Source organism: Sapajus apella, unplaced genomic scaffold, assembly GCF_009761245.1.
Source record: "Sapajus apella isolate SASKATOON/1434 unplaced genomic scaffold, GSC_monkey_1.0 scaffold81, whole genome shotgun sequence".
Classification (NCBI taxonomy): Eukaryota; Metazoa; Chordata; class Mammalia; order Primates; family Cebidae; genus Sapajus; species Sapajus apella.
The window spans coordinates 2,527,028-2,552,927 of record NW_022437021.1 but is presented as its reverse complement, the minus strand read 5'-3'; the positions used below and the strand labels follow the sequence as shown (position 1 = coordinate 2,552,927).

At 34.2% G+C, this 25,900-nt stretch overlaps 1 protein-coding gene across 12 annotated transcripts in view; it reads right to left on the bottom strand.

Moving 5' to 3' along the window:
* Positions 1 to 25,900, bottom strand: part of SGCE (sarcoglycan epsilon) — a 69,751-nt gene that overhangs the window by 20,787 nt on the left and 23,064 nt on the right. For 8 of the 12 annotated variants that reach the window (XM_032252930.1, XM_032252932.1, XM_032252931.1 and 5 more), the window contains 4 exons: positions 22,016 to 22,138; positions 20,224 to 20,381; positions 15,126 to 15,198; positions 9,836 to 10,034 (listed from right to left, as the gene is read on the bottom strand). In XM_032252930.1, the coding sequence (XP_032108821.1) occupies positions 9,836 to 10,034; positions 15,126 to 15,198; positions 20,224 to 20,381; positions 22,016 to 22,138 (553 nt within the window). The remainder of the gene's footprint in view (positions 1 to 9,835; positions 10,035 to 15,125; positions 15,199 to 20,223; positions 20,382 to 22,015; positions 22,139 to 25,900) is intronic. The other 4 variants (XM_032252934.1, XM_032252935.1, XM_032252938.1 and 1 more) reach the window with 1 other exon arrangement.

The following is a 25,900-nucleotide window of genomic DNA, read 5'->3' as shown; positions in this document are numbered from 1 at the left end:
GGAACAAGTTAAAACTGTTGCCTCTCTTTATTGTTTTTTAGCATCATACTGGAAGTCCTAACTAATGTAATAAAAGACAAAAAGAAAATAAAAAGTATACAAATTTGAAAGGATAAAATAATACTGTTTGCAGATTATATGATTCAAAAGAATTGATTTTTAAAAATCTCCTAAAACTAGTAAGTAATTATAGCAAGGTTGCAGGAATCAGTAATTAATAACCTTCCAAAACAGAAAGCATCAAATTACATGAGGCACAAGCTGATAGAGCTGATACTAAGATTAATATAACTAAAGTCAATCACTTTCCTATATACCAGCATGAACAAGTAGAACTTGAAATTTAAAACACAGGCCAGGTGTGGTGCCTCACCCCTGTAATCCTTGCACTTAGGGAGCCCAAGGCAGGTGGATCACCTGAGGTCAGAAGTTCGAGATCAGCCTGGCCAACATGGTGAAACCCCGTCTCTACTGAAAATACAAAAATTAGTCGGGTGTGGTGGCATGATCCTGTAGTCTCAGCTACTCGACTTGGGAGGCTGAGGCATGAGAATTGCTTGAACCCAGGAAGTGGAGGCTGCAGTGAGCCAAGATTGCACCCCTGCACTCCAGCCTGGACAACACAGTTAGACTCTGTCTGAAAAAAAAGAAAGAAAGAAAAAAAGCCAGAGACCTTAACGGATACCTCATAATAGAAGATATACTTGTAGTAAATATGTATATGAAAAGATGCTCCACTTTACATGTCATCAGGGAAAGACAAATTAAAACAGTGAGATATACAACACACAGATTGGCCAAAATCCAGAACAGTGGCAATATCAAATGTTGGCAAGGATATGGAGCAATAGCAACTTTCATTCATTGCTGGTGGGAATGCAAGATGGTGTAGCCAATTTGGAAGACAGTTTGGCAGTTTCTTACAGAACAACATACTTTTACCATATGATCCAGCTATCACTCTCCCGAGTATTTACCCAAAGGAGATAAAAACTTATTTACACACAAAAGCCTGCATGTGGATATCTATAGAAGCTTTGTTTATAACTGCCAAAAAGTGGGGCAACCAAGAAGTCCTCCAGTAGGTGAATAATTAAACTGTGATACATCCAGAAAATGGAATATTATTCAGTGCTAAAAAAGGAGTAAGCTATCAAGCTATGAAAAGATATGGAAGAAACTTAAAAGCATATTACTAAGTGAAATAAGCCAATATGGAAAGGCTACAGACTATATGATTCCAATTATATGACTTTCTGGGGAAAAAAAAGCTATTATGGAGACAATAAAAACATTGATGATTGCCAGAAGTTGGGGAGAAGGAGGGATGAACAGGTGGAACACAGCTGACTTTTAGAGCAGTGAAACTACTCTATATGACACTATAATGGTAGAAACATGTCATTATAAATTTGTCCAAACCTACAGAATATATTCTACCAACAGTGACACCTAATGTAAATTAGGGACTTTGGGTGATAATGATTTGTCAATGTAAGTTCATCAATTGTAATAAATGTACCATTCTGGCGAGGGATGCTGATAATGGGGGAGGCTATGCAAAAGAAATCTCTGCACCTTATGTTTAATCTTTCTATAAACCTAAAAATTCTCTTAAAATAGTATAAACACAAAAAAAATCAAAGACTTAAATGTAAGAGCTAAAACTATTAAACTCTGAGAAGAAAACAGGTATAAATATGATATTGGATTAGACAATGACTTTTAAAATACGACACCAAAAGCTCCAGCAGTAACAGAAAAAAAAATAGATGAATTGAACTCTATCAAAATTTATAAGTTCTGTGCTTCAAAGAACACCATTAGAAAAGTGAAGACAACCCATGGAATAGGAGAAAATATCTGCAAATCATATATTTAATAAAGGACTTGTATATAGAACATATAAAAGATTCTTATAACTTAATCAAAAGACAAATAATTCAGTTAAAAATGGCAAAGGATATGAATACACATATTTCCAAAAATGATATATGGATATCTGATAGCTATATGAAAAGATGCTCAACATCACTAGTCATCAGCAAAATAGAAATCAAAGCCACAATGAGATACCACTTCACTTTCATTAGAATGGCTATAATCAAAAAGACAGATAATAGCTAGTGCTGGTGAAGATGTGGAGAAGTTGCAACTCTCCTGTTTTGCTGGTGGAAATGTATAATGGTGCATCTGCTCTGGAAAACAGTCTGGCAATTCCTCAATATGTTAAATACAGAGTTAACATATGACCCAGCAACTCTATTCCTAGGGATATACTCAAGAAAAATGAAAATATATGTCTACACAAAGACTTGTACATGAATGTTCACAATGACATAATAGTCAAAAAATAAAAACAACCCAAATGCTCATCAATTTATAAATGGATAAACAAAAGGTGGCATATCCATAAAATAGAATATTATTGCACAATTAAAAATGAAATACTAATTTATTCTACAACATAGATGAAATTTGAAAATGTTCTACAAAGTGAAAGAAGCCAGTCACAGACAAGTATATATTATATAATTCCATTTATACAAAATGTCCAGAATAGGCATATTTATAGAGATAGCAAGTATATTGGTGGTTGCCTAGGGGTGGAGGTGGTGGTAAGTGACTGCAAATGGGTACAAGGGTGGGTGTGCAGTGTTAGTATAGTAACAACTTTCTAAAATTGATTATAATAATGATTGCATGACTTTGTGAATTTTCTAAAAATCACAATTTAAAATTGTACATTTTAGATAGGTGCATTGTATGTGGATTATATCTCATTAAAGCTGTTATTTTAAAAAACTGAAAGTACAGCACAGAAGTTCAAACTTATGTAAATGTAAATATAAAGTTATGACCAAGCCTGAGATGACAACTGTGTTCCAGAATATGTTCACACAAATTCATTTGCTCTTCACATCAAATTTATATTAGGATTTAGGACTCATTTGAAAGAGTATTTTTTTTTTTTTAAAAACCTATTGTACCTTTGGGAAACAAATAGTAAATAATGGACTAAAATTAAAGATCAAGTTTAAAATTCAGAACAAAAGTAGATATGAGAAACCACTAGCATTTAGATGATCAGTGGATATAAACATATTCAATTTAAAACAAGTTATTACTTTTAAGACTTGCATACACTCAACTTCTATCCTCTTATTAACTACCAAGCCAACACTGTAGTTTTCCTTCACGATTGTGAAATATATTTGTAAGCACAGAGACAAAATGAACATTTTCTATAACTGTTAATGGCCCTTTTGCTTAGGTAAGACATTGATTTGCATTTGCAATTAGTAAGATTTTAAATTAATTCCTTTCAAGATAATATAAATGGGCATAAGAAATTTTCATGCCCATGTATGTTTTTTTCTTAAATTATAAAAGCAATATAAAAACATTACATATTTGAAGCTTTTTTTCCTTAAATTATAAAAGCAATATAAAAACATTACAGAAAATGTGAGATATAAAAACAAAACTCATTTACATTGCCAAGAAAACTATTTTCATTTTCCAATGTACCTTGCAGAATATTTTTTCAAATGCATATATTTTAATCTAATCACAATAATCTCTAAAATATAATTTTTATCCTGCATTTTCACTTACTGCATCATAAGCATATTCCACATTGTAGTCTTTGTAATTATAGCTTTATGGTAATATAATTTTTTTTTTTTTTTTTTGAGACGGAGTTTCGCTCTTGTTACCCAGGCTGGAGTGCAATGGCGCGATCTCGGCTCACCGCAACCTCCGTCTCCTGGGTTCAGGCAATTCTCCTGCCTCAGCCTCCTGAGTAGCTGGGATTACATGCGCCACCATGCCCAGCTAATTTTTTGTATTTTTGGTAGAGACGGGGTTTCACCATGTTGACCAGGATGGTCTCGATCTCTTGACCTCGTGATCCACCCGCCTCGGCCTCCCAAAGTGCTGGGATTACAGGCTTGAGCCACCGCGCCCGGCAATATAATTTTTTAAGTGCACATGGTTTATTCCACAATTATTTCAGAATTGGAAAACTAAGTTGCTTCCAATTTTTTGATGTTATAAATAATATTGCAAATTCTTTAATGTGACTATCCTAAAAGAAAGGTCTAGAAGTGGACACATTTTTATGACAGTTCATACATACTGTTAAATTACTTTCATCTCTACTTGGATAATCCATAAGCTTTTCAAACTTAATACATTCCAAACTGAGCTCATCATTACCCCACCCCACCTCCACCTGTTCCTCCTTTTATCTTCTCTCTCAGTGATTGACATCCCCAAATGCTCAAGTCATGAACTCAAGCACCATCATCTTTGACTCTTCTCCTTCTCTCCATATATTCAATCCATCATCAGTCTCTGACATTTACCCTGAAATAACTCTCATACACACCTGTCCACTTTGTTTTATCCCACAGCTACAACTGTAGGTCTAGTCACCATCACCTTCCACAGGGAGTAAAGGAACAGTCCCTTAGTGATTCTCCTTGAACCCAGTCTTTGCCACTGTCCTCAGGTAGCCTATTGGTTAAATGAATGCATGAATGAAAAGCATTATACCAGTTTAAAAACAAACAGAACACAAATGTCATGCTCAAAAGCAGTAGATATTGGATTTGTTTCATAATATAGTTTAATTTATCTCATAACAAATTTTTTAATACACTTTTTTTAAAAAGTAAATTTTTGGCTTCTTTTATAGAATCACTAAGTTTAAACATGCTAGCTTTTTAAAATATGTAATTGTCTGAGTTCATGTGTAATAATAATAACTACACTACACATTCTAAAATTATGTTTTTCATAATCTGTTTTTCTTTCAGCTAGTTTTTGATATGTCAAAATTTAAAATTTGTATGAAGTGAAATGAGAATGATCTTTATCTTTATGACCCGAGCGCATGTTTTCAAAATTTCAAATGTGTGTAAACAGATGAAACAGGAGGCTATTATCAAGTACAAGGCTCTCAATGAATGCTAACAAAATCTGGTACTTCAAAATATTAGGGACTGGAGTACACTAGAAAGAGTTGTTTCTTGTGAAGAATTTTTTCTTCCAATTTGAACAACTGAATTTCCCTTCTTTGAGGTAAAATGCATTTATTGAGGCCTTTAGATTTATAATGTAAAGAAACAAGTAATGGTAAATAATGTCAGTCAAAATTCTGCCTTTTAGCAATAGCCAAATAAATGGATCTGATGATTGTATTTTTTCCTAATTGTCCAATTAATGAATATATTTTGTTATTTTATGTTTATAGAAGAAAAAAGACAGTTTAGAGAAAAATGTGTCCATATATATTATGTGTTGCCTGGAAACTGCTGAGCTCTCAAAAGCAGCAGCACTGCACTTCCTGCCTTTTCCCCCACCCCTTTTATTAATGTACATATCTGCAATTAATCAATCAAAAATAAGACGAAAAATAAAGAATGAAAGATGCATGTGATTATAGCAAAACACATATAAAAAATGAAAAAGTAACTCAAAATTAGGAAAACATTGAAAACTTGACAGGACTAATAATTCTGTTGCAAACCAGAGCACTGCATTTGGCACTGAATTTTCTTGTACCCAAATTGAAATTAAAGAAAAAAACACAAACAGCAAATGTCACAGTTCTCATCATTAGAGAGGGGAAAGCATGACTATTCCTTAGAGACCCAAATATTTTAGTGGCACTAAATTCTAAAAGAATTTTTTTTTGTGTTCATGTTCCTCTTGTTCATGTTTCTCTGGCAGGGGAAAATGGATGCTATTGGGTCCCCTAAAATCCCAGCACCTATATCCACACAGCGTTTCCTCCTTTCAGTCTTCCTTATTCTACAAGTGTGATCGCTCTAAAACAAAAACTTAAGTATCAGTCATTTGCTGCACAGGTCCCTAATGCTTTAGGATAAAATCCAAATAACTTTTCCCAGAAGACAAGGTCTTAAGATGGTCTGGTCTTTGCCCCTTTCATAACTCACTTCTGGATCTCTTTCTCCATTTCCACACTAAGTAGATTTCTGAATCCACCATGCTCTCTCTACTTAAGGGACTTGCCCAAGCCCCTACCCATGCAGCATTCCCATTTCTCTTTTTCTCAGAAGGCTAATTTATACTCATATTTTCAACTCAGATCAGGCTTCATCTCCTTTATAAACCTTTTCCAGGCATAGCCCTATAGTGAGAGAGGAGCTCTCTCTGTGATGCCTCAATTGTGGTACTTAAAACCACAACTGTGGTACTGATATTAATTATCTGATTATTTGCCTACTCCCAGTAGATTGCAACCTAGATTGTGTTTTTAAAATCACTCTACTCCAGAAACTAATAAAATATTCTCCCATTTAAAAAAATACTGAATAAACCTTAAACTATGAAAGAAAAAATGACAGAAGAGTAGATATTAAACATATAGTTGCATTGACTTCATTTGCTTTTTGTTATAAAAATGGACTCATAAAGGTTTTCAATTTTAGTTCATTAAAGGCACTTTCGAAAATTCCTGTATCACCACTATTCAATAAAAGAAAGGATATTTGTTCCAAAATTACAAAAGGGACATCATTTAAGAATAAAGGGCAATTCTGTAAGTTACCATAGATGGAGACAATTTCAGAACTCTATTGAAATTGGCCCAGGATCATGACTTTCCATCAGACCAATATTGGGCAGCCATTGACTTTCATTCTTTTCCTCAAGTATAACTTCTCACTGAGGCCTCTGACATACAGCAAAAAGCAGACAATCAGAGGGAGTACTTTGTGAGATGGTCTAGAGAATAAGCTAGGATTCTCTGTTGTTGATTGAGGCTAGATCCACATGCTTTGGTAATCAGAGGAAATAGTGGTAGGTTTGACAATCTCTTAGGAAAAGTGAGTATATTCTTTAATCCTCACACCCCATCATTCCCTTCATAGCCACCATTTACACTACATCACTCGCCTGTAGTTGGCAGCCATGACATGCCTGGAATGAAATACGAACCTGCTCTTCTTTCCACCAGCTTTATCCCAGGCTAAATACAACCATGAGTCCTTAGCCTCTGGCTCAGCATCAGGAGCAAAAGTAGCACCAAGACCATGCCCAGAGACAGCACAGTTACCCTGGGGTTATGGGTCTGGCAAGTGAAAATGAATCTTTTCAAAGGGCTCAGCCTTCCTTTGCAGGAGCTTACGTACTTTGAAGTAAATCTTTATAATCATTTTCTGTTTGATTTAGAAGTTTGAAAGCTGACAGTGAGTTCTGCAGAGAATAAAAAACAAATGCTCATCAAGAAGGATGAGGAGTCAAGATGCTGCAGGTTGGGCTCTTGGGGATGGACATTTAATGACACTTCAGGCAATAGAAGGGTAGCAGATTTACTCTGAGAATCTACTAATGAGGGCTACTCTTGGTTATCTGCTGTTTAGGAAATCATTTCATCGAGATCTTTTTTTAAATTTAAATCTGGGACTAAAATTTATGCTAAGTATTAAACAGAACACATTTATTAGGTGCTTAGTTAATACTTCTGAAGTGTATGAATATATTTTTTAAAAATATTTTAAAAGGGATATAATTCCTTTGCTATCTCTTACCCTACTTCTTGATCTTTTCAATATTTCATTTTTAAAGGATTTATAGAATCTGATATTTTCAAAAGAAAATACAAAGACAGAAAGTGAATTAAAAATCATAATATACACCATTAAAAAGGAAAGAAAGTACTAGTTAAGCATTGGATTTATTTCTAAATTTAAGGCAACAGGGCTAAAAAATTGTTTCTATTGCCATGCTATTATATAACATCTAAAGAAAACATGCAAAATCATTTGCAGGGACAAACTTTTCTTTTCGAATTATAACTCAAGTAGGATTTTATTTTATGAGTGTTTGCATAGGGATACTGAAGTAATAGAGTTGGCATTGTGTACAATTTATAGAAATTCTATTTTAAAAGATTCCTCGTATGAATATTTTATAAAGGTTAAGGCTTAACATTAAATTAAAACTCATGGAAAGCATTTCTAGTTGGGAACCGATCTGAGACAAGAGTCCAAATAAATGCCACAGGACTGATTCTCTCAAATATGTGACAGCATGTGCCACCCTCTAGCAGGTGCTGGGGGTCAGTCAGTTAGTGATTGAATTCTCAAACAAGTACTTATAGGACAAAAATTCTGTTCTTAATATAGACTTACATGCTCAGGCCCAGCCCTAGGCTCAAAGAGTCAGTCTCTAGAGGGAATCAAAGGCCAGGAACCTATCTATATTTTTAGTAATGTTCTATTGGCAATTCTCAGGCTAGACATAGTTGGAAAGCAGTGCTTTAGGTCACAGTTTGGTTTAGGAAGTTGCTTGGTTCAATTTAGTTTAGTTCAGGTTCTAAAAGTACCTCAACAAGTGGGACCTGCACTACTAAATGGAGAAAAAGTGAGACCAGAATAAAGCACAACAATGAAAAACTCTAGCAATGTTTTTGTGCTGTTTCCTCCAACATTTTTTTGGTCATTGTTTTAACAATTGTGGAACACACTACCTTAAGAAAACTGTTTAAAAACCTCCATATTTGGAGAATGCCTTTAGAGAAGATACCCCCATTCATCTCATTCCACAGTTCTACTTTAATTACTTTATAGGAAAGAGAACCATGTTGTAACTATGAAGTGAAAATTTAAACTCTAGAATTATGTTTTCATATGGAGAGCCAACCAGCACATAGACAAGAAGTAAAGCAACTATTTTCCTCAAAGGACTTCTAGGTATGCTTGACTGACTCGAAAATCCATTGCTATATAAAGAAGATAAAATTTAATTCTGAAATTTTTAAGTTGGATTTTATAGCTTACTGCTTTTCCCCATTTGACTTTTACCTACTCCCACAGACTGCATCCATGTTTATTTGTCATATTTTCCCTTATTTCCAACATAGTTCTCCTTTAGAGCTATCCTTAAATTTAATTCTTCCTGACCCAGATATTCTAGCTAATTCCAGATATCACCTGTATAATAGTGTTTCCAGGATTATGGGTTAAGGAGAAGTTGAAAGGGAAATATGCTATGCAAAATGTGATTTATTCCACAGACTGTACTTTTATAGGATTGAGAGAGAAAAAGCAAACCTGCCTCAACCTACAGATTAAAAATTAAAAATCAAAGTTTGTCTTGATAATAACTTTACCCAGGCAGGATTGTTTCTTGATCTCCACAAGGACAGAAGTCATGCTTTCTATCTGCACGGCTTGAGAACTGACAAAATCTCTTTCAAATACATTATCTCACTTAATCATTGTAACAACTCTGAGGAAGAATATAATCTCTACAGGATGGGATGAGGAAGTTGAGGCACAGAGGAGTTCAGGGTTTGCCCAGTGTCACCCAGCTTGTGAGTGACAAGGTCAGGCTTTGGGCCTTTGTGTCACAGGAATGGGTTTCAAATCCACCCCAGCCATCAGTCACCAACACATGGTGGAAAGAATGTTAAAGACGAAGAAATAGTTTCCTAGAATAAAGTTACAGCAGTCTGCGCATCCCTCTGCGGCTAATAACTGGGACATCCATTTCCTTTGAAATTGGTGGCCCTAAATAATCAGCTTCTTTATAGAAGGTACAAAAGACTTAGTGCTATAAGTTATGATGCTGATCCTCATCTACAATTAGATTTCCGAGACCAGAAACTTGAGATACAAAGAATCATTAATGCAACATCTTTGTCAATATAGAAAATTACTAGTACGCTCATATCTTTACAATATCTATTTCTTATTAAAAAGAAAAATGCAATTAGGCCATCTTCCATCTATAAGCAGTTCGATAAGATTACCATATTTAAAAATTTATATTGAAGGCAATGAGATAAAGGTCTGCTTACCCCTCCTTCAGGTCGTTAATGGGAAGTGGCACCCTGCCACCCCTGTCTAGGGCCGATGTGATGTTTATGGCGTTGAGTCTCTCCGGCTGCCACACATTTTTCACTGCCCCAAGAAAGTCTCCAAGAACCTCACTGGCCAACATTTCTTCTACATTCATATTCTTAATGAAGAATTCTGCTTGATATGGCAATGGGAAGTCTAATTTTGGTGAAAAAGGATATACATATCTTTAGTGAGGCAGTCTTTTAAAAGGGAAACGAACAAATTGCGATGGGTTGAATTCTGTCATAATCCTGGCACCAGGGAGTAATATTAATACAGACTTTAAAGGCTTTCTGTATAACAGAGGATGTATCTAAAAACATAACAGACATCAGACACAGAAATTTATCTACAATATAATAAAACCCAAGGCTCACCAGAGGCTCATCAGGGCAATTTATAATTCTAGAATTTGGCCAAAAGAAATAAGAAAAGCTAAATTTGTACTTTAAATTTACATTACTGATCTTTTGGGGAGCATGCCAAAATACTGCTTTTTTCTGAAATAAATATCAATTATATATCAATAAGAATTCTAAAAACAGAACAATTTCAGTTTTTAATCACACTATAATTAAATACTCTAGAACAAGTATAAAGTTCTCATGTAATTCCACTTTACATTGTTGGAGATTTAATGTTTTTTCTTCCCCAATGTGTCATCAAAATTTCCCTCTCAATATTTCATAATTAACTTTTTTTTTTTTTTGAGATGCAGTCTCACTCTGTCACCCAGGCTAGAGTACAGTGGTGTGATCTCAGCTCGCTGCAACCTCCACCTCCTGGGTTCAAGTAATTCCCCTGCCTCAGCCTCCCGAGTAGCTGGGACTACAGGCGTGCACCACCATGCCCAGGTAACTTTCGTATTTTTTAGTAGAGTTGGGGTTTCACCATATTGGACAGGCTGGTCTCCAACTTGCGATCCACTTGCCTCAGTCTCCCAAAGAGCTGGGATTACAGGCATGAGCCACTGTACCTGTACCCAGCCCACAATTAACATTGTTGAACAACCCCTTGTCAAATTCAGATTATCAATATAAGAAACTGTAAAAAAATATAATTTGTAACTCAAATGCTACTATTCAATTACAAATCATCACTTTATATTCAAATAGAGAACATTCCTAAGATAAAGAATAGCTTTCTGTTTATTTAATAATATTTCTGTAAGAATAAAGGTTAATTTTTTAAATATATTTACTATGAGGCAGGCCAAGCTAGGGGACTTAGGTGAATTACAAATTTTAATTCTCACAACAAGATGGTGAGTAGCTGCTTATATTTTTCTCTATGCTTTCATATGTGAAAGCTTATCTTTAGAGAGGTCCAGAAGATTATCTCATAATGTGAACTTACCTTATATGATTTTTATCTATGCTAAAACAGACTACATATATAAAGTGCTCAGCAGAGCTCCCAACACATAGTAGGAGATTATAAAATATTAAACATTAGCTCTTATTATAATAATATGAAAAGGTTGATTATCTGAATTTGTACTTTAAAAGGACAAGGAAATGTTTCTGGATGCTACACAGATTTAAAGTCCCCAGTAGTAATTACACTACGTATATCCTCTCATTTATTTCAATAAAATTCATGTATCTGTAAAATATTCCACTTCAATTTAATGAACAAAAAATAAAAATTACATTAAGTACTTGAAATCTTAATTAACTTATTTCTTATGTAGCGTCTTTGATATTAAAGGACATCTGATGCCAGAGATGAAGTCAGGGAAGAAACTATGACTTCAGAATTTTCAACAGAGTTTCCTAGAGTGTGGTCATCACATTCTAAAGATTTAGTTTTCAAGACCCAATCATAGAAAGTTCTCTACTTATCTTCTATATTGTCACATGTTCTGCTTACAATTTTGTTAGATTTGCTTAATGTATAGCCCATCTGCAATCTAAAATATATTTATTCTCATTTATGCAAATAAATTTCCTGTTTTATACAGATATATTTCCTGTTTTATACAGATAATTAATAGCTTAATCATGCTACAGTTAGCCACATACCTAGAAACAGTCATGCAGAAATACGTTAGGAAGAAGTTTCTTGGCAGTAAATATTTATAAATAATATCAAATACAGATTTTGAATATGCCAGAAGTCTAAAATCTATTCATTTCATTCAATGTTTTTACATCCAGTTTTCTTAAAAAGTATGTAAAACTTTTTTCTTATGATCAGCGTTACATTTTGGAGAAATGTTATCTGACTTTTCCTGTTCCATGTAACCACGCTTCATGGCTCCTTTTCTAAGATCCGCTGCAAAGCCTGTGGTTGCCACCACACCCCTCAGAGGCTCTGAGCTGGGCAGCTGCCTGCTGTCTACCCATCCAAGAGCTGCTGCCAGGCCTCCCAGAGATGAGTCACAGCAGCTTTCTAACTCTGGGGAAATCCCATGCCTGCTATATTTGGAAATCACAGAGGCCAAGAGAACAGTAGGCCAACAGATTGGTGGCAGGCCTCAGAGGCACCAAACCCAATTTAGAGAATCACTTTATGTACTCTCCTTGAGCTTCATGCTGTGTGAGTCTACACGACTAATTTCCCATTAGGTCTCTCAGAACAGGAGACAGCTGGGCAGGGAGTTGGACAGAGCATGATTACCCTGATATACAACTTTTGTTATTTCTTCTCCCAAATCTTATCTGGGATAAATAACATGAGTGTAGGCCATGCTCAAAGATGTACATCCTACAGCACATATACATTTCTGTCTAGACCAGCAAGGACAAATGGATGGACTTTAGTGCAGAGGTTCAAATAGGTTTGGGCCACAAACCCTACACAAAAAGCAGAGGAACAAGCACTGCCTGAGGTAAAGGTGGAGGCTTCTAAAACCTGTCTGCTACTGCTTCTCACTAGCACCCTTCCAAATCCCTTATTTAGATGAAGAGCCCTGCTGCCAATTTCCAATCCTATAGTTGTCTAGCAGTTTTGTATTAGTATCTACTTGACCATGGGTCCCCATATGTCAACAACATATTGAGATGCCTTGAGTACTATGTATCTGTAGCACTGACACTAGATTTGAGAAGGAAGAAGTTCAAACTATAGACTAAGCTTTCAGTTTGCAGGGACTCTCACACCTGACAGAGTTTTGAGTCCCTTTGAGTGCACAAATGGTGAGGTGAGATGGTCCAAAGCCACTGTAGTATAACTTTATAACTATAATGATGAATTCGCAAGGAGGAAGGAAACTCTTCAATTATTCTGCGCATTAAGAGTATTCCAATTCTACAGGGGCAGCTTAGATAGTATGCAAGAATCCAATCACCATTGTAGTCGAGAACAAAAATCTCCCTGATAAAAACATAAATACCTACCAAAAGCCTTCAGGGAGTGGGAGAGTGGACAGGGAGTCTTCTGTCCAGGCCCACAGAACTGGCACTTGGACTTGCTTTTCATATACGAAGGTCATTTAAAATTTTAAACTTGCACATTTGCTGTCTACAATTGATACTGGTAAACACCTGGGGAAAAACATTCACTTAAAGGGGTTTAAGTCTTAAAGCAATCTCTCCATATGTATGTTTACTCTTACAGAAATTCTTTCTTTCATATGCTATAAAAGTAATTTTTAACTCAGCCTTGACTACACTATTATGAATTTTAAATTAGTAGGTTCTGATAAAATGTTTGGTGTTGGCCAGGCATGGTGGCTCACACCTGTAATTCCAGCACTTTGGGAGGCAAGACAGGCAGATCATGAGGTCGGGAGTTCACGGTCAGCCTGACCAACATGGAGAAACCCCATCTCTACTAAAAATACAAAATTAGCTGGGCGTGGTAGCACATGCCTGAAATCCCAGCTACTTGGGAGTCTGAGGCAGAATAATTGCTTGAACCTGGGAGGTGGAGGTTGTGGTGGCTGAGACCATGCCATTGAACTCCAGTCTGGAGTCTGGGAAACAAGAGCAAAACTCCATCTAAAAAAAAAAAAAAAATTTCTTGTTTGCTTATTTGTTTTTAGTTGCACTAGTAAATAGAAGCAAAAATTCCCCAATCAAGAATGCACAATTGTTTTCTTGTTTTGAGAGGAAAAAAATTCTGAATCAGTTTCCCTCCTGTCATCGTCATAAATGATGTCTAACATAGGGAGGATAATTCTGTGATTTATAAATCTTAACTACAGGCTGGGCGCAATGGGTCATGTCTGTAATCCCAGCACGTTGGGAGGCCAAGGCAGATGGATCACCTAAGGTCAGGAGTTTGAGACCAGCCTGGCCAACAAGGTGAAACCCTGTCTCTACTAAAAACATAAAACATTAGCCAGGCGTGGTGATGGGCACCTGTAATCCCACCTACTCCAGAAGCTGAGGCAGGGAGAATTGCCTGAACCCAGCAGGTGAAAGTTGCAGTGAGCCAAGATCACGCCATTGCACTCCAGCCTGGGTGACAAGAGCAAGACTCTATCTCAAATTTTAAAAAAGTTAAAAAAATTAACTACAAAGTATTTGGTGGTATTTTCCCAGTCAACTGATAAAAAAGGGTCAAAATATTTGAGAGTAAAATTCTTGGAATACTTCCTTATCCCTAACTTTCAAAATTCTTAGGAAATCACTCAATTTGAGATTTTGAAACTTTAAATTGCTGATAGACTCTACAAATTACTAATACATTATTAATTATTTAGGAAGGAAATTGTTATAGTTTATATAACTGTTACATTGTCATAATGATAGCCCTAAATTATAGTTTATTTCTGTTTTCCAGCAACTCTGTATTATCACATACACTTAGACTATTACCTATAGTAAATTTTTAAATAAAATAATAAAACCAGCTAGTATTTTTTTTTTTTGAGACAGGGTCTTGCTCTGTAACCTAGGCTAAAGTGTAGTGTTGCAACACAGCTAATAATTATTGACTGTGCACTTTGTGATCCGCTCTGTGATAAACACATTTCAAGCCTTAACTCGTAGAATCCTTACCCCATACTTATGAGAGAAATGCTATTGTTAATCCCATTTTAAGATGATGAAAAAGGCTTAGAGAAGTAAGGGGCCTATCTGTTTGGCTTCCTATCTGAGCTTTTCACCATCATAACACACCATGATACTTTATAACAAATTAGACATTGCTTAGTTTTCTTTTCTACATCTTATTATTTCATCAGTTATAATAGGTATGTGGCATTTTAAAATTCTTAACTACATTTTACATAGTTTAAAACATAATGAAATACTTCTTGTAAATAAGGAAATGATCATCAACAATTTTCATACCTACCTTCTGCAGACATTATGTTAATTATCAAATTATGCCTTGCAGTCTCAAAGGTGCGCCTATTGTAGGCAGTTATCTATTATAAAAGGAAAACCGTATTAAAGAAGTGAAATATTCTTTGTAAAATGAAATTCATTAAGGATTAAAATGAAAACAAATTGTTGTTCTTTCCATTTTCATTACTTGTTGATATACTTACAATATATTCCTTCTCTGGGCAATGAGAGCTCAGAGCTTTTAGCAATATTATGGGAAAATAAATAATTAGTCAGATCTACTTAATGTGCTGAAACAAAAAGTTAAAATCAGAATGGCTCTTTCATAGAAGGCCATTAAGCGCTGGTAGCAACGCAGATGCATCATTAGTAAATGGATTAACCATTATGAATTACTTACTGGTGATGTTCTAAGATTTCAAAAAAACATAAACAATATATTTTTGTACTTTTAAATGGAGTTTAAGAATTATAATGGAAAGTACACTTTAAAACAAGCACATCTGTGTGTTTTTTGCATTTAGTACTAAACTGCACACCGATCAGTCAAAAAATGTCATAAATAACCCTTTGGAAATCACATCTCACTTATGATGGGAGTAAAGTAGTAAGGATCATAGTCCATAAAGGTTATGGAACATGCTCAAAAGCACAAATCAATCCCTTCAAACAGTCAAATATTAGTAAACATTTGCAGAGTCAACAGATTTACATCAAAGTCAATTCAGAAACAGCCAGTACAAACAACACACAAAGCAAAGGCCAACAACAGGATATGGCTTCAAAACTTAAGGACTATTTAACTCTATAACAGATATTAAATCATTTGGACACATCTGCAGTACCTCAAAAAAAAAAAAAAAAAAAAACCAAATGATTGTGTCCAAGTCTTAGAATCCCAGCACTAAACTTCTGGCAATGATTGCAGCTTGAGGTGACACTGACACAAAAGAGTAGGATAAAACTGACTTCAACTAAAAATAAATATTCCTGCGCATTTTAAAACAAGTATCAAAGATTTTTATACATCCCATATGAGTCTCAAAAAAAGAAAGGTGCAATTATTGAAAATACTGAGTTAGAACAGTAAGAATTTTGAAATAAATAATTCCAAACCTTTAACAATGTTTAAAAGGTATATATTTTGAAAGGCATATAACTCCATAAAGTTAAAAGAACCTCTCCATGATTTGTCAAATTTCCATGAAATTTAATTATTTCCTTGCTGCTATCTGTTGGGACACATGATCAATTAATTTCACACCAAACATTAAAACTAAGACTAGCCATTAAACAAACTAGGAACTTTTGCTCAAATGAAACATGAAAAATGCAAAATACATTTTGAAGAACTTCATCTTTTGAAACGTTTACCCTGCAAAAAATTTAATCACATTTTCAATAAAAAGTATCAGTCCTCTACTATTTGTTACAGTATCATGAAGCTTCAGCTCAGGAAAAAGAAATAGTTGTTTTCAAATTAATAGCAATATTTTTATGGCTAGCCTTCCCTTAATCATCACAAATTTCATTATCATAAGTTTCATAAATTCCAATAAATGTCTTTATTTTTAAATAATGCAGACTATTGAAGGGAGTGAAGAATATTTCGTTATCAGGAGGAAGAATTTTATTATCTGGTTTTATAGTTGATGCTTAATTTTAACAGCTATAACAAAATGTAGTCCTTCTATAACTTCCAATGAGACACTTAACTGCTGTAATATTCTCATATTTTACTAATGATTACGTGAAATCTTCAAAGCAGAAGAGTATGTGTGTTTCTATATGTGCTTGCTTTATATTTGATTTCCCAATTTCTAAAATAGAGCCGATCTATTTTAGACACTTAAAATCTAAATTTTCAGATAAATATCTACTGAATTAGTAGACTTATATGATTAAATATTATATATTTAAGATATGAAAATTCTTGACTAACTTAATAGAATAATATTTAAAAATACCATTCCTGTTACTATAAATGAATGCAAAAATGAACTATTTACAGATAAATCACTACATTATATGAAATATATGGTAAACTTCCATTTTTATTGTTTTAATATATTTTTATACATATTCACGACACTGTATGTTAAAGTATATAATGAATGCACTCATAATGAACTCTTATGAAACCACCTCCGTATATGTGTTCCTCTCCTAGCCTAAGCCCTTGCCTCTCCCCAACCAGAAGTAGTCATTTTGGATTTGGTGTTTAACAGTCCATTTATTTAAAATACAGTTTTATTATAATTACGTGAATGCTTAAAGCATATAGTTTAGTTTGCTTGTTTTTGAGTTCTACCAAAATGGCAAACTATTATATGTAGTCTTCTAGTACTTTCTTTTAAATTAAACATTGTGTTTAAAACATTTATCCATATTGCTGGGCAAGCTTAAGTTCATTGTTTCTCTGAACATTCACTGTTGTGAATAGACCAAGATTAACGCATTCTCTTGCTGATAGACTTTTGGATCTCTATTGTTTTGTGGCTTTCCAGTGTTGTGCTATATAAATGTTGCTTGATGAGCATGATTGTATGTGTCTCCAGGAGGGCATTCACAAGTACTTCTTTGGAGCATATTGCTAGAAGTAGGACTGCCAGATCATAAGGTACAGGGACACTCAACTATATGAGATATTCAGTACTGCTTTCCAAAATCGTGATGCCAACTCCCACATCCATCTGCAATAAATTTTACTGATGGCAAAATTTTCATTGTGATCTCAATCTGAATATTCTTCATTACCCATAAGAGTATGCTACTTAAGTTTATTGGCATTTGTGTCTCCTCTTTAGTGAATATCTGTTTCTTATTTAATTGCAGGATTCAGTTTTCATTTTAGATACTCTTAGTCAGCTATATGTATTGAAAATATCTTTTCCCAGTTTGTGACTTGTCATTTTAAATCATGCTCTGGTTTAATGGTTGATGAACAGACATTCACAAATTTCATATAGTTAAATTGATCAATTTTTTCTCTTAAATAAAAATTTTTAGGTCTTAAGAAATCCTTCCCTATCTAGAGGTCAGAAAGAGATTTTTCTACATTTTATATAATTGTTTAAAATTTTGCATTTTACATGTAATCCTTAATCTACCTAGACTTGAGACCTGGCATATATTCTGTAAGATTTATTCCTAGTTCCTCAACATTTTTCTGCTATTAAAAATAGTATTTTTTAAAACGTGTATTTTCTCAATACTTGCTATTCATGTACAGAAATGTAACAACATATTGATCCCACAGTTCACTGCTAGCCTTTCTTAATATTCTTAATATTCTACAGACAATTTATATCATTGATGGTTTCCATTTCTTCTTTTTAATCCTTATGGATTTAATTGCTTTTTCTTTCTTTACTGTACTAGCTCAGACTTCCAATATGTTCTATAATAGATTTATCAGACAGAGTCATTCTTGTTTTGTTCCTGAATTTAAATGAAATTTCTCTAACATTTTACTATAAACAATGATGTTCGCTATTACTTTTGGTAAAACCTGGCAAATTAAGGAAGTTTACTTCTATTCCTAGTTTGCTAAGAGCTATTTTTTCTTATCATGAATAGGTAGTAAACACTTTTTCGTAACTATCAAGGCAATTATGTTGTTTCTCCTTCTTTAATCTGATAATGTGGTAAACTGCATTTATGTATTTCTTTTATAGCTTTTACTGAATATTTTTAAAAATTAATTTGACAATAGTTCAAACTAACTTGCTTCTTCTAAGTACATTTCTATCTTATAGCTACACTGCCTTAAGGAATAAGATTTATAGATAGAAATCACTGAACAGTTAATTCAAACTTCAATTCCAAATTAGTGGCCAATGTGGAAGTTCATATCCACAGTTCACAGCTGACTAAAACGTCGGGGAAAGACCCATAGGATGTAATCCTCTGAAAGTTTGTAACTGATAGACAACGTGTCATCTGGGACCTGTACAAGCTCCTAGCAATTCCACTGGCAGTTTCTATGCTGTTGCCCTGGTCACCACCAGTAAACCCTTATGGGACTGGACAGTTAAATTAGAATCTAAGTTTTTCAGGACATCAAGACCTAAAACTATGGTAGGACTCTCCTGTCATTAATTGACATTATAATTCTTATTTCGGGGGGTACAATAAATAGTGGACCACTTTTAGCTTTTACATCCATTCATTTTTTTAAGTATTATATGAATTCCCACTAATGATTCAATGTAACAACTGTTTTGTTGTTGCTGTTTTAATTTCTAATATCTCCCAGGTATGATGCTAGGTGCTGGTGAAGACCTGATGAATGGTAACATCACCATCACTTCTAGAATAAAGGCTAAACACATCAGGATGGCTTATAGAACCCTCAAAGATCTGCCCCTACCAACATCAACATCTCCCATTCCCATCATTTGCCTACTGGGGTACATCTTATTCCAGCCACACTTATAGTTCTCTGAGACCATGTGGCTTTTCTTATACTTCCAAGATTTTGATATGTTGTTTCCTCTGTCCAAGATGGCCCTCCTTCTACTTTGTGAAATAAATTCTTTACCTTCTTACAACTCTGTGTCAAACAGCACCTTCTTACTATAGCAGTTATTATAGTGTTGGCTAAGTGTTGTTTGCATCCCAGTCCTCCAACCCCTGAATGGTAAGACATGGCAAGACTCACCTGTTACTTATCATTCTATCCCTAAGCACCTATGACAATGCTTGGCACATAGTAGGGGTATGTAAGATGTCTGTTGAATGGTTATGTTTCAATGAAAATAAAACTTCAATTCAAAATACAGAGCAAATAAGTATATCAAGTCTACAATTATTTTCTCAAATAGAATTCATATAACTATTTCTTTTAAATATAATTTTTTCACCAATTTAGACTGTCATTTTTAATATAAAAGCTGAGACAAAAACTTTATAGGTAAACAGAAAAGAATGGCACATTTCCAAATGTTTTCTACTGTGCTTCCATGCACAAAATATTAAAAACCACGATCAGAGAACTTTAATTTCAACACTTAAAACTCAAATTACAATACACACACACACACACACACACACACACACACACACACACACACACAGTTTTGCTCTTTCCAGGTGTAAATTACCTCAATGATTGTTGGTTTTCCCACATTTTCAGCTGTTGGAGACCCATATAGGACTCCATCACTATATGGTGTCCTTTGGATATATCGAAGCCATCCAGGTCGGTCTGGGTAACCCATTAAATTTGTATTAAATGTTATGGGATCATTACTAATCTCACCTAGATAAGAAACAGAGAATTAAGACATAACAGTTATTTTCACACATGTTGCTTTGGTAGTTTCAATCAAAACATTCTAAAATTCTTTACTTACATTTGTAGCCAACTAAATACACACAAACAAAACCCACCTGAGAATTTAGATCAGAGCTCCATGTTAAAAAAAAAAAATCCTTTTGGTTATTTGTCTCAAAATCTGATGCAACAAAGAAAGTGGATTAATACAATTTTCTTGGACATATATTTTTGGTCACCTAACAGTGAGATAGTTCTGCCAGTGAGACAACTATCTTTCATGAAAATTCCCTAATCATGCTGATGTACTCATTCTTTTGAGAAATACTCCATTCATGAAACTCTGGACACCATCATATGAGAATTAAATACATTCCAAAATTTAAAAGTATCATCAAAACAAAAATAATGCAATTTTAAAACACTGGAGAATAGGATGAAAAAGATGTTACAAATCCATAACAAGTGTACTAATGGCAGCATTTATTAATAACAAGCAATAACAGCATCATTTATTAGCAAATCCCTAGCCCTGTGTTAAATGTTTTACAAGCCCCATTTCATCTATTTTCACACATACCTATGAACCTACTACTAGTATTAGCCCTAATTGTATTGATGGAATGAATATGTAATTTTCCACATTAAGTTACTTCTCCATGGTCATATTAAATGGTGAAACTGTAATAGCATTTTAATCCTGGCTAACTCCAGAAACTATGCTCTTAACTACATGCTTTCCTTCCATAATGTTAGAGCTACTGCTCAAAAGGTTGAGCCATATAGTTTTGCAATCGTGGGATGCCTCATAAGAAAACATTTTTTAAAAATAATTGATGAAAAGACTACCTCTTCTTCTTGAATACCATTAGGCATATGGCTAACTATACTGTAAGAGAGTTTTCAGGTACAGTATTCATCATGTAATCTTCAGAAAGAATAGTTATATCAATTCTAATGCTAAAAACATATTCTTACACAATATAATTTTCAAAAAATTCGTTTTTATTTGATATTTAAGGAAGAGTTATAATGATATGTCTTCTCTTGCTATTCTTTGTGTATCTTCATTAATTTGATGACATTTATGATCATTTAAAATAGCATATTTAAACTAATAGTGAATTAAATAAGACTTCATAATTGGTATCGCTTAAAAGGAAAAATTAATCTCCATAATATTATGAAGTTATACAAAATTAACTCCTATTATAAAAGCTTTTTAAAAATTCTTACCTAGAGCCATTTTTCATTCTCCTCTACAGCATATGTATAGTTTTCCAAAAATCAGTGTGCTATGTGAGAATCTAGGTCTTAATATGGAAAATTATAAGTTTACAGCTATAATTATTTCCATGTGAATATAGGTAGATTGCTTTTCAGAGACATAACATTCAAGACTGAAAATCCAGAAATATGCTTTATTTAAAATTCAAAAATAAATTTTCATCTGCAATTAAATTCCTAATCTTAAAATGAGAAATATCCTACAATTTATCACGTATTCAGACCATTTGAAATAATGTTAATGATATTTTATCACACATTGTCTGGATTATGCAAATTAAACAAAAAATTTAGTAAGTTAACTACTTTTTTTTTCCTCACAAAGAACATACCAGGTTTGGGGTAAGGTGGAAATTCCCCCTTAAAATATTCTCTTTCCAAAACATGAACAAAGAGGACACCTGCTGATGGATATACATTCCGATCGGAGTGTACCTTGCAGAAAATAGTGTACACTGAAAACAAAGAGGAAAGATAAGTGACAGAAAGACAAATAATAAGATATGCCCTTGATAATTCAGCTTACACCGTTTATAAAGAGGGGTCCTCACTATGTAGACATTTCTGGGAAAACTGAAGCAACATGCAAGGAAGCTGTTAATAACAATTGTTTTAAACGGAAGTGATTTCAGGACAAAATGGGAAAAAATTCCCCTGATTTGTGTTTAGAGCCTTTTCAAACACTATATAGACAAAATTAGGCACATACATAGACAAAATAATGAAGACATCCATAATATCATTTTGATAATTTCTTTTTACTTGGATGTTATTATCAACAAAATATATCATGAGAACTGACGAGCTACATAATTGCTACAGATTTTTTTCTTCTTTCATATTCTTTAAAGCAAAGTACATAGAGTAATTTTTAAGTAGTAAGAGTTCATACTGTACTAACTGTTTTCCAGACAAAACATGTCAGACTATTTAACACTATCAATACATGTAATGTGGCTTTCATGAATACTTACAAAAATGCATTGGGTGCTTTTTCTGGGCATTCATTCCTCGTATCTCTCTTAGAAATGATTTATTCAATTTTGCCTGCTCTTTATATTAAATAATTCAAACAATAGAATCTATTCTATTATGCTGCATCCTAAATAAGCAATAACAATTACATAATAAAATTCAGGCCAAATTATTTATTTAAGTGAAATAAGCAAATTTCATGATTTACCAGTTACTTAAGACTTATCATGTGAGTACATTAAAATGGCCAATTGTTTTGATTAGTTTCCACCTATTGTTTTTGCTCTGCTAGCATCTTCTGCACTAACATATTATTGCCATTACTCTCATCACTTCTACAATCTCTTTGGGGCTTTTATTTTCCTGATTGGCTAGTGGCTGTAATTTTTAGATAGATAAACCCTATCAGGCCAGTTCTTTCAAGTCATTGGTGGATTTGTAAATATGATAATTAACCTTAAGAACCCCAAAGCTGCTCACTCCAAGCTCAAAACTTAACTAAAAGCCTTGGATAGCAAGATCACTGACACTACATTTTTCAGCACAAAAATAAAAACTCCCACAAAATGTTTCTTTATCTATGAAAATTTATCCCTGCAGTTCTGTAGATGGCTGCCAAAAAAGGGGGAACTGAGCTAAAATATTTGGCTTGTCCCTTCGCGTTTCTACAGCTATACGCCTAAAAACACAACTTCAAAGGCCTAGTAACAGAGGGAAGGAAGTTACAAGCTATGTTTAAACTAGGTATGTAGAGAGACCTATTCTTTCCTGAGTTGTTTTGTACTAGTATTCATAAGTGATTTTTCTTGTGGCATTTACAGTACCCAACTTCTACTCAAGAACAATGTACTTACCAACAGGAATAATCCCAGTCCCCAAAACAAGAATGGATGAATCACAGAAAAATAGTAAAGATGGGAATTTTACACTTTTGTTTTTTTTTACCAGTTTGATACCACAATGTACCCTGAAAGCGAGGTGCCATGAGGAATATGAAGATGAAAGAGACCCTGCCACTGCTTTCTAGGAGTTCACCATCTGGTTTGGGAGACCAACATCCACCTAATTTTGTATTATCCCAGAGGTAAAACTGCTTTGGCAACACCTGGAAATACGGGAGGAGCAATTAAGGTTGGACAGATCTGGAAGAGATTTATGGAAGAAGTGGAATCTAATATGGCTCTTAAAGTACTACAGTAGTAGGATTCTGAAATTCAGAGATGTGGAATTTGGGCATTTCAGCAGTAAACATACATGTTAAGATACAATACTGGATACTGTGGGGGCCTTTCAGGAAAGGGAATTAAGGCAGTAATGCTGGATCCTCGGGTAAATTTAAGGTAGGGGGAGGCAAAACTGGGAAGAAGAGTCAAACAGGGAGAGTTTTGAACTCCTGCTAAAAAGTCATTTCACTCTATATCAAAGTGTTTAAATTTTGGATCACAATCCTACATCCAAAGCAGAGAACATTTCAAATAATCTAAAGGAATCTCTTTGGAGTTTATCTAATTATCTAAATTATTCTTTCTAGAGATTAAAAATACCTCAAAGTATAGGACTAAGTTTTATTTACCTTGCCATTTTCTCGGCAGCTAGAAGAGAGTCTGGTATATTTGAATAATTGTATCAATGCCTATGGAATGGATGAGTGCATTGTAATACAAAGTATGGCAGAGGCAAACACAGATTTTTTTCCTATTAGTGAACTAAATCTATATAATACTTAAAGGGTAGCATCCTGTAGATTATCATCCTTCACTGACATTCTAAACAAATAGTCTCCCTCAGTATTTGCTGCTATAAGGTGCTAAAAGCTAGCTTACAAAGCAAAATGAAAGGTTGTTCATATTAAATAATACTGAAATGATTTCCATTTTCTACATTGCCCTCCACATGTCCTGAAGTGGAACCATTAAAGAAAGGGTACCTGCCACTCCATATCATCTCCCTTCAAGAACTTGCATAGAACATCTCAGTTTCTGCTTTTACGAAAAATATTTCTGCGATCTACAGAGCCAAGACACAATCTACCATGGCCCTCCTGGGTTTGAAGATGACAAGCACATTTCTTTATTCATGTGTACTCAATTGCCTTTCAACAATCTGCTGAACTGCATACTTGCTGGTCAGTTACCTTGGCAACTCCACAGTAAAGGCTGCTTCACTTTAAGAATAATATGCCATTCACTTTGAGAAAAACATGATACAGATGTATGACACATTCATCATCTAGAAATGGAAAATGACTAAGCCACTATGTTTTGTTTGTAAAAATAATACTTCCTTTCTGTAGCATCAGTTTAAATTACAGGCACCCACACAACATTTTAGAGCAGTGCCCTTTGCCTTTCCCTTTCCCATTTGTTACTTGCAAAACAAATAACTCAACAGAGGCGATTTGGGCAGTATTTACACCTATGTTTCATTTCAAAAACAACACATGACACAGAGAATTCGAAGCTATAGGTTCTTCTTCTAAACATGAGCTATATAAATAATGCTGATGGGGTCTGCTCCAATACCCACAGAGGCTATTACTAACAGTTAACACATGTTGCACTCACATATGCCTAGGCAGTACTCACAAACCACAAGCTTAAAGCACGTTGTTTTCCTTAAGAGCAAGTTTTGAAAATCAAATTTAAAAACACTAAGAATCCACAACACTAAGATATAATAATCTCTGAAATATACATGCATACAGTGCCATGCTAATCAAGCCAAGGTCACAGGGTCTGGCCTCTCTGTGTATCGCATGATTTTGCAATCTTCTACGGCTGCAAATCCATTACCTCTGCAAACATATGCCACTAGATACAAATGAAACTTGAAACCTATGGGTTGCTAAATCCATGCAATTCTATCATCATTAATGGGAAAAACAAACCAAAAGTCCAACCCACAAGAGGTCAAAAACATCATTTCCAAATAGCAAGGACAGCTAGATTAACAAAGAAATAAAAACTTCTGAAGACAGGTAGTCACAAGGAATAGAATTTTTAAAGTAATAATTATATATCTGGGATCATTATCTCACTCTCCCTAAACATAGCTCCAATGTCTCTCATCACCGTGTTACCAAAACGTTGCTCACAAAACTGTTACCTGTATGTTTAATTCACAGGGTATAGAATCTGCAGCCATTTCAACAACTCTATGTTATGTGACAGCACACCGAGCCCAGAATCAAGTAACAGACCATGATAGTAGCAGCAAAAAAAAAAAAAAAAAAAAAAAAAAAA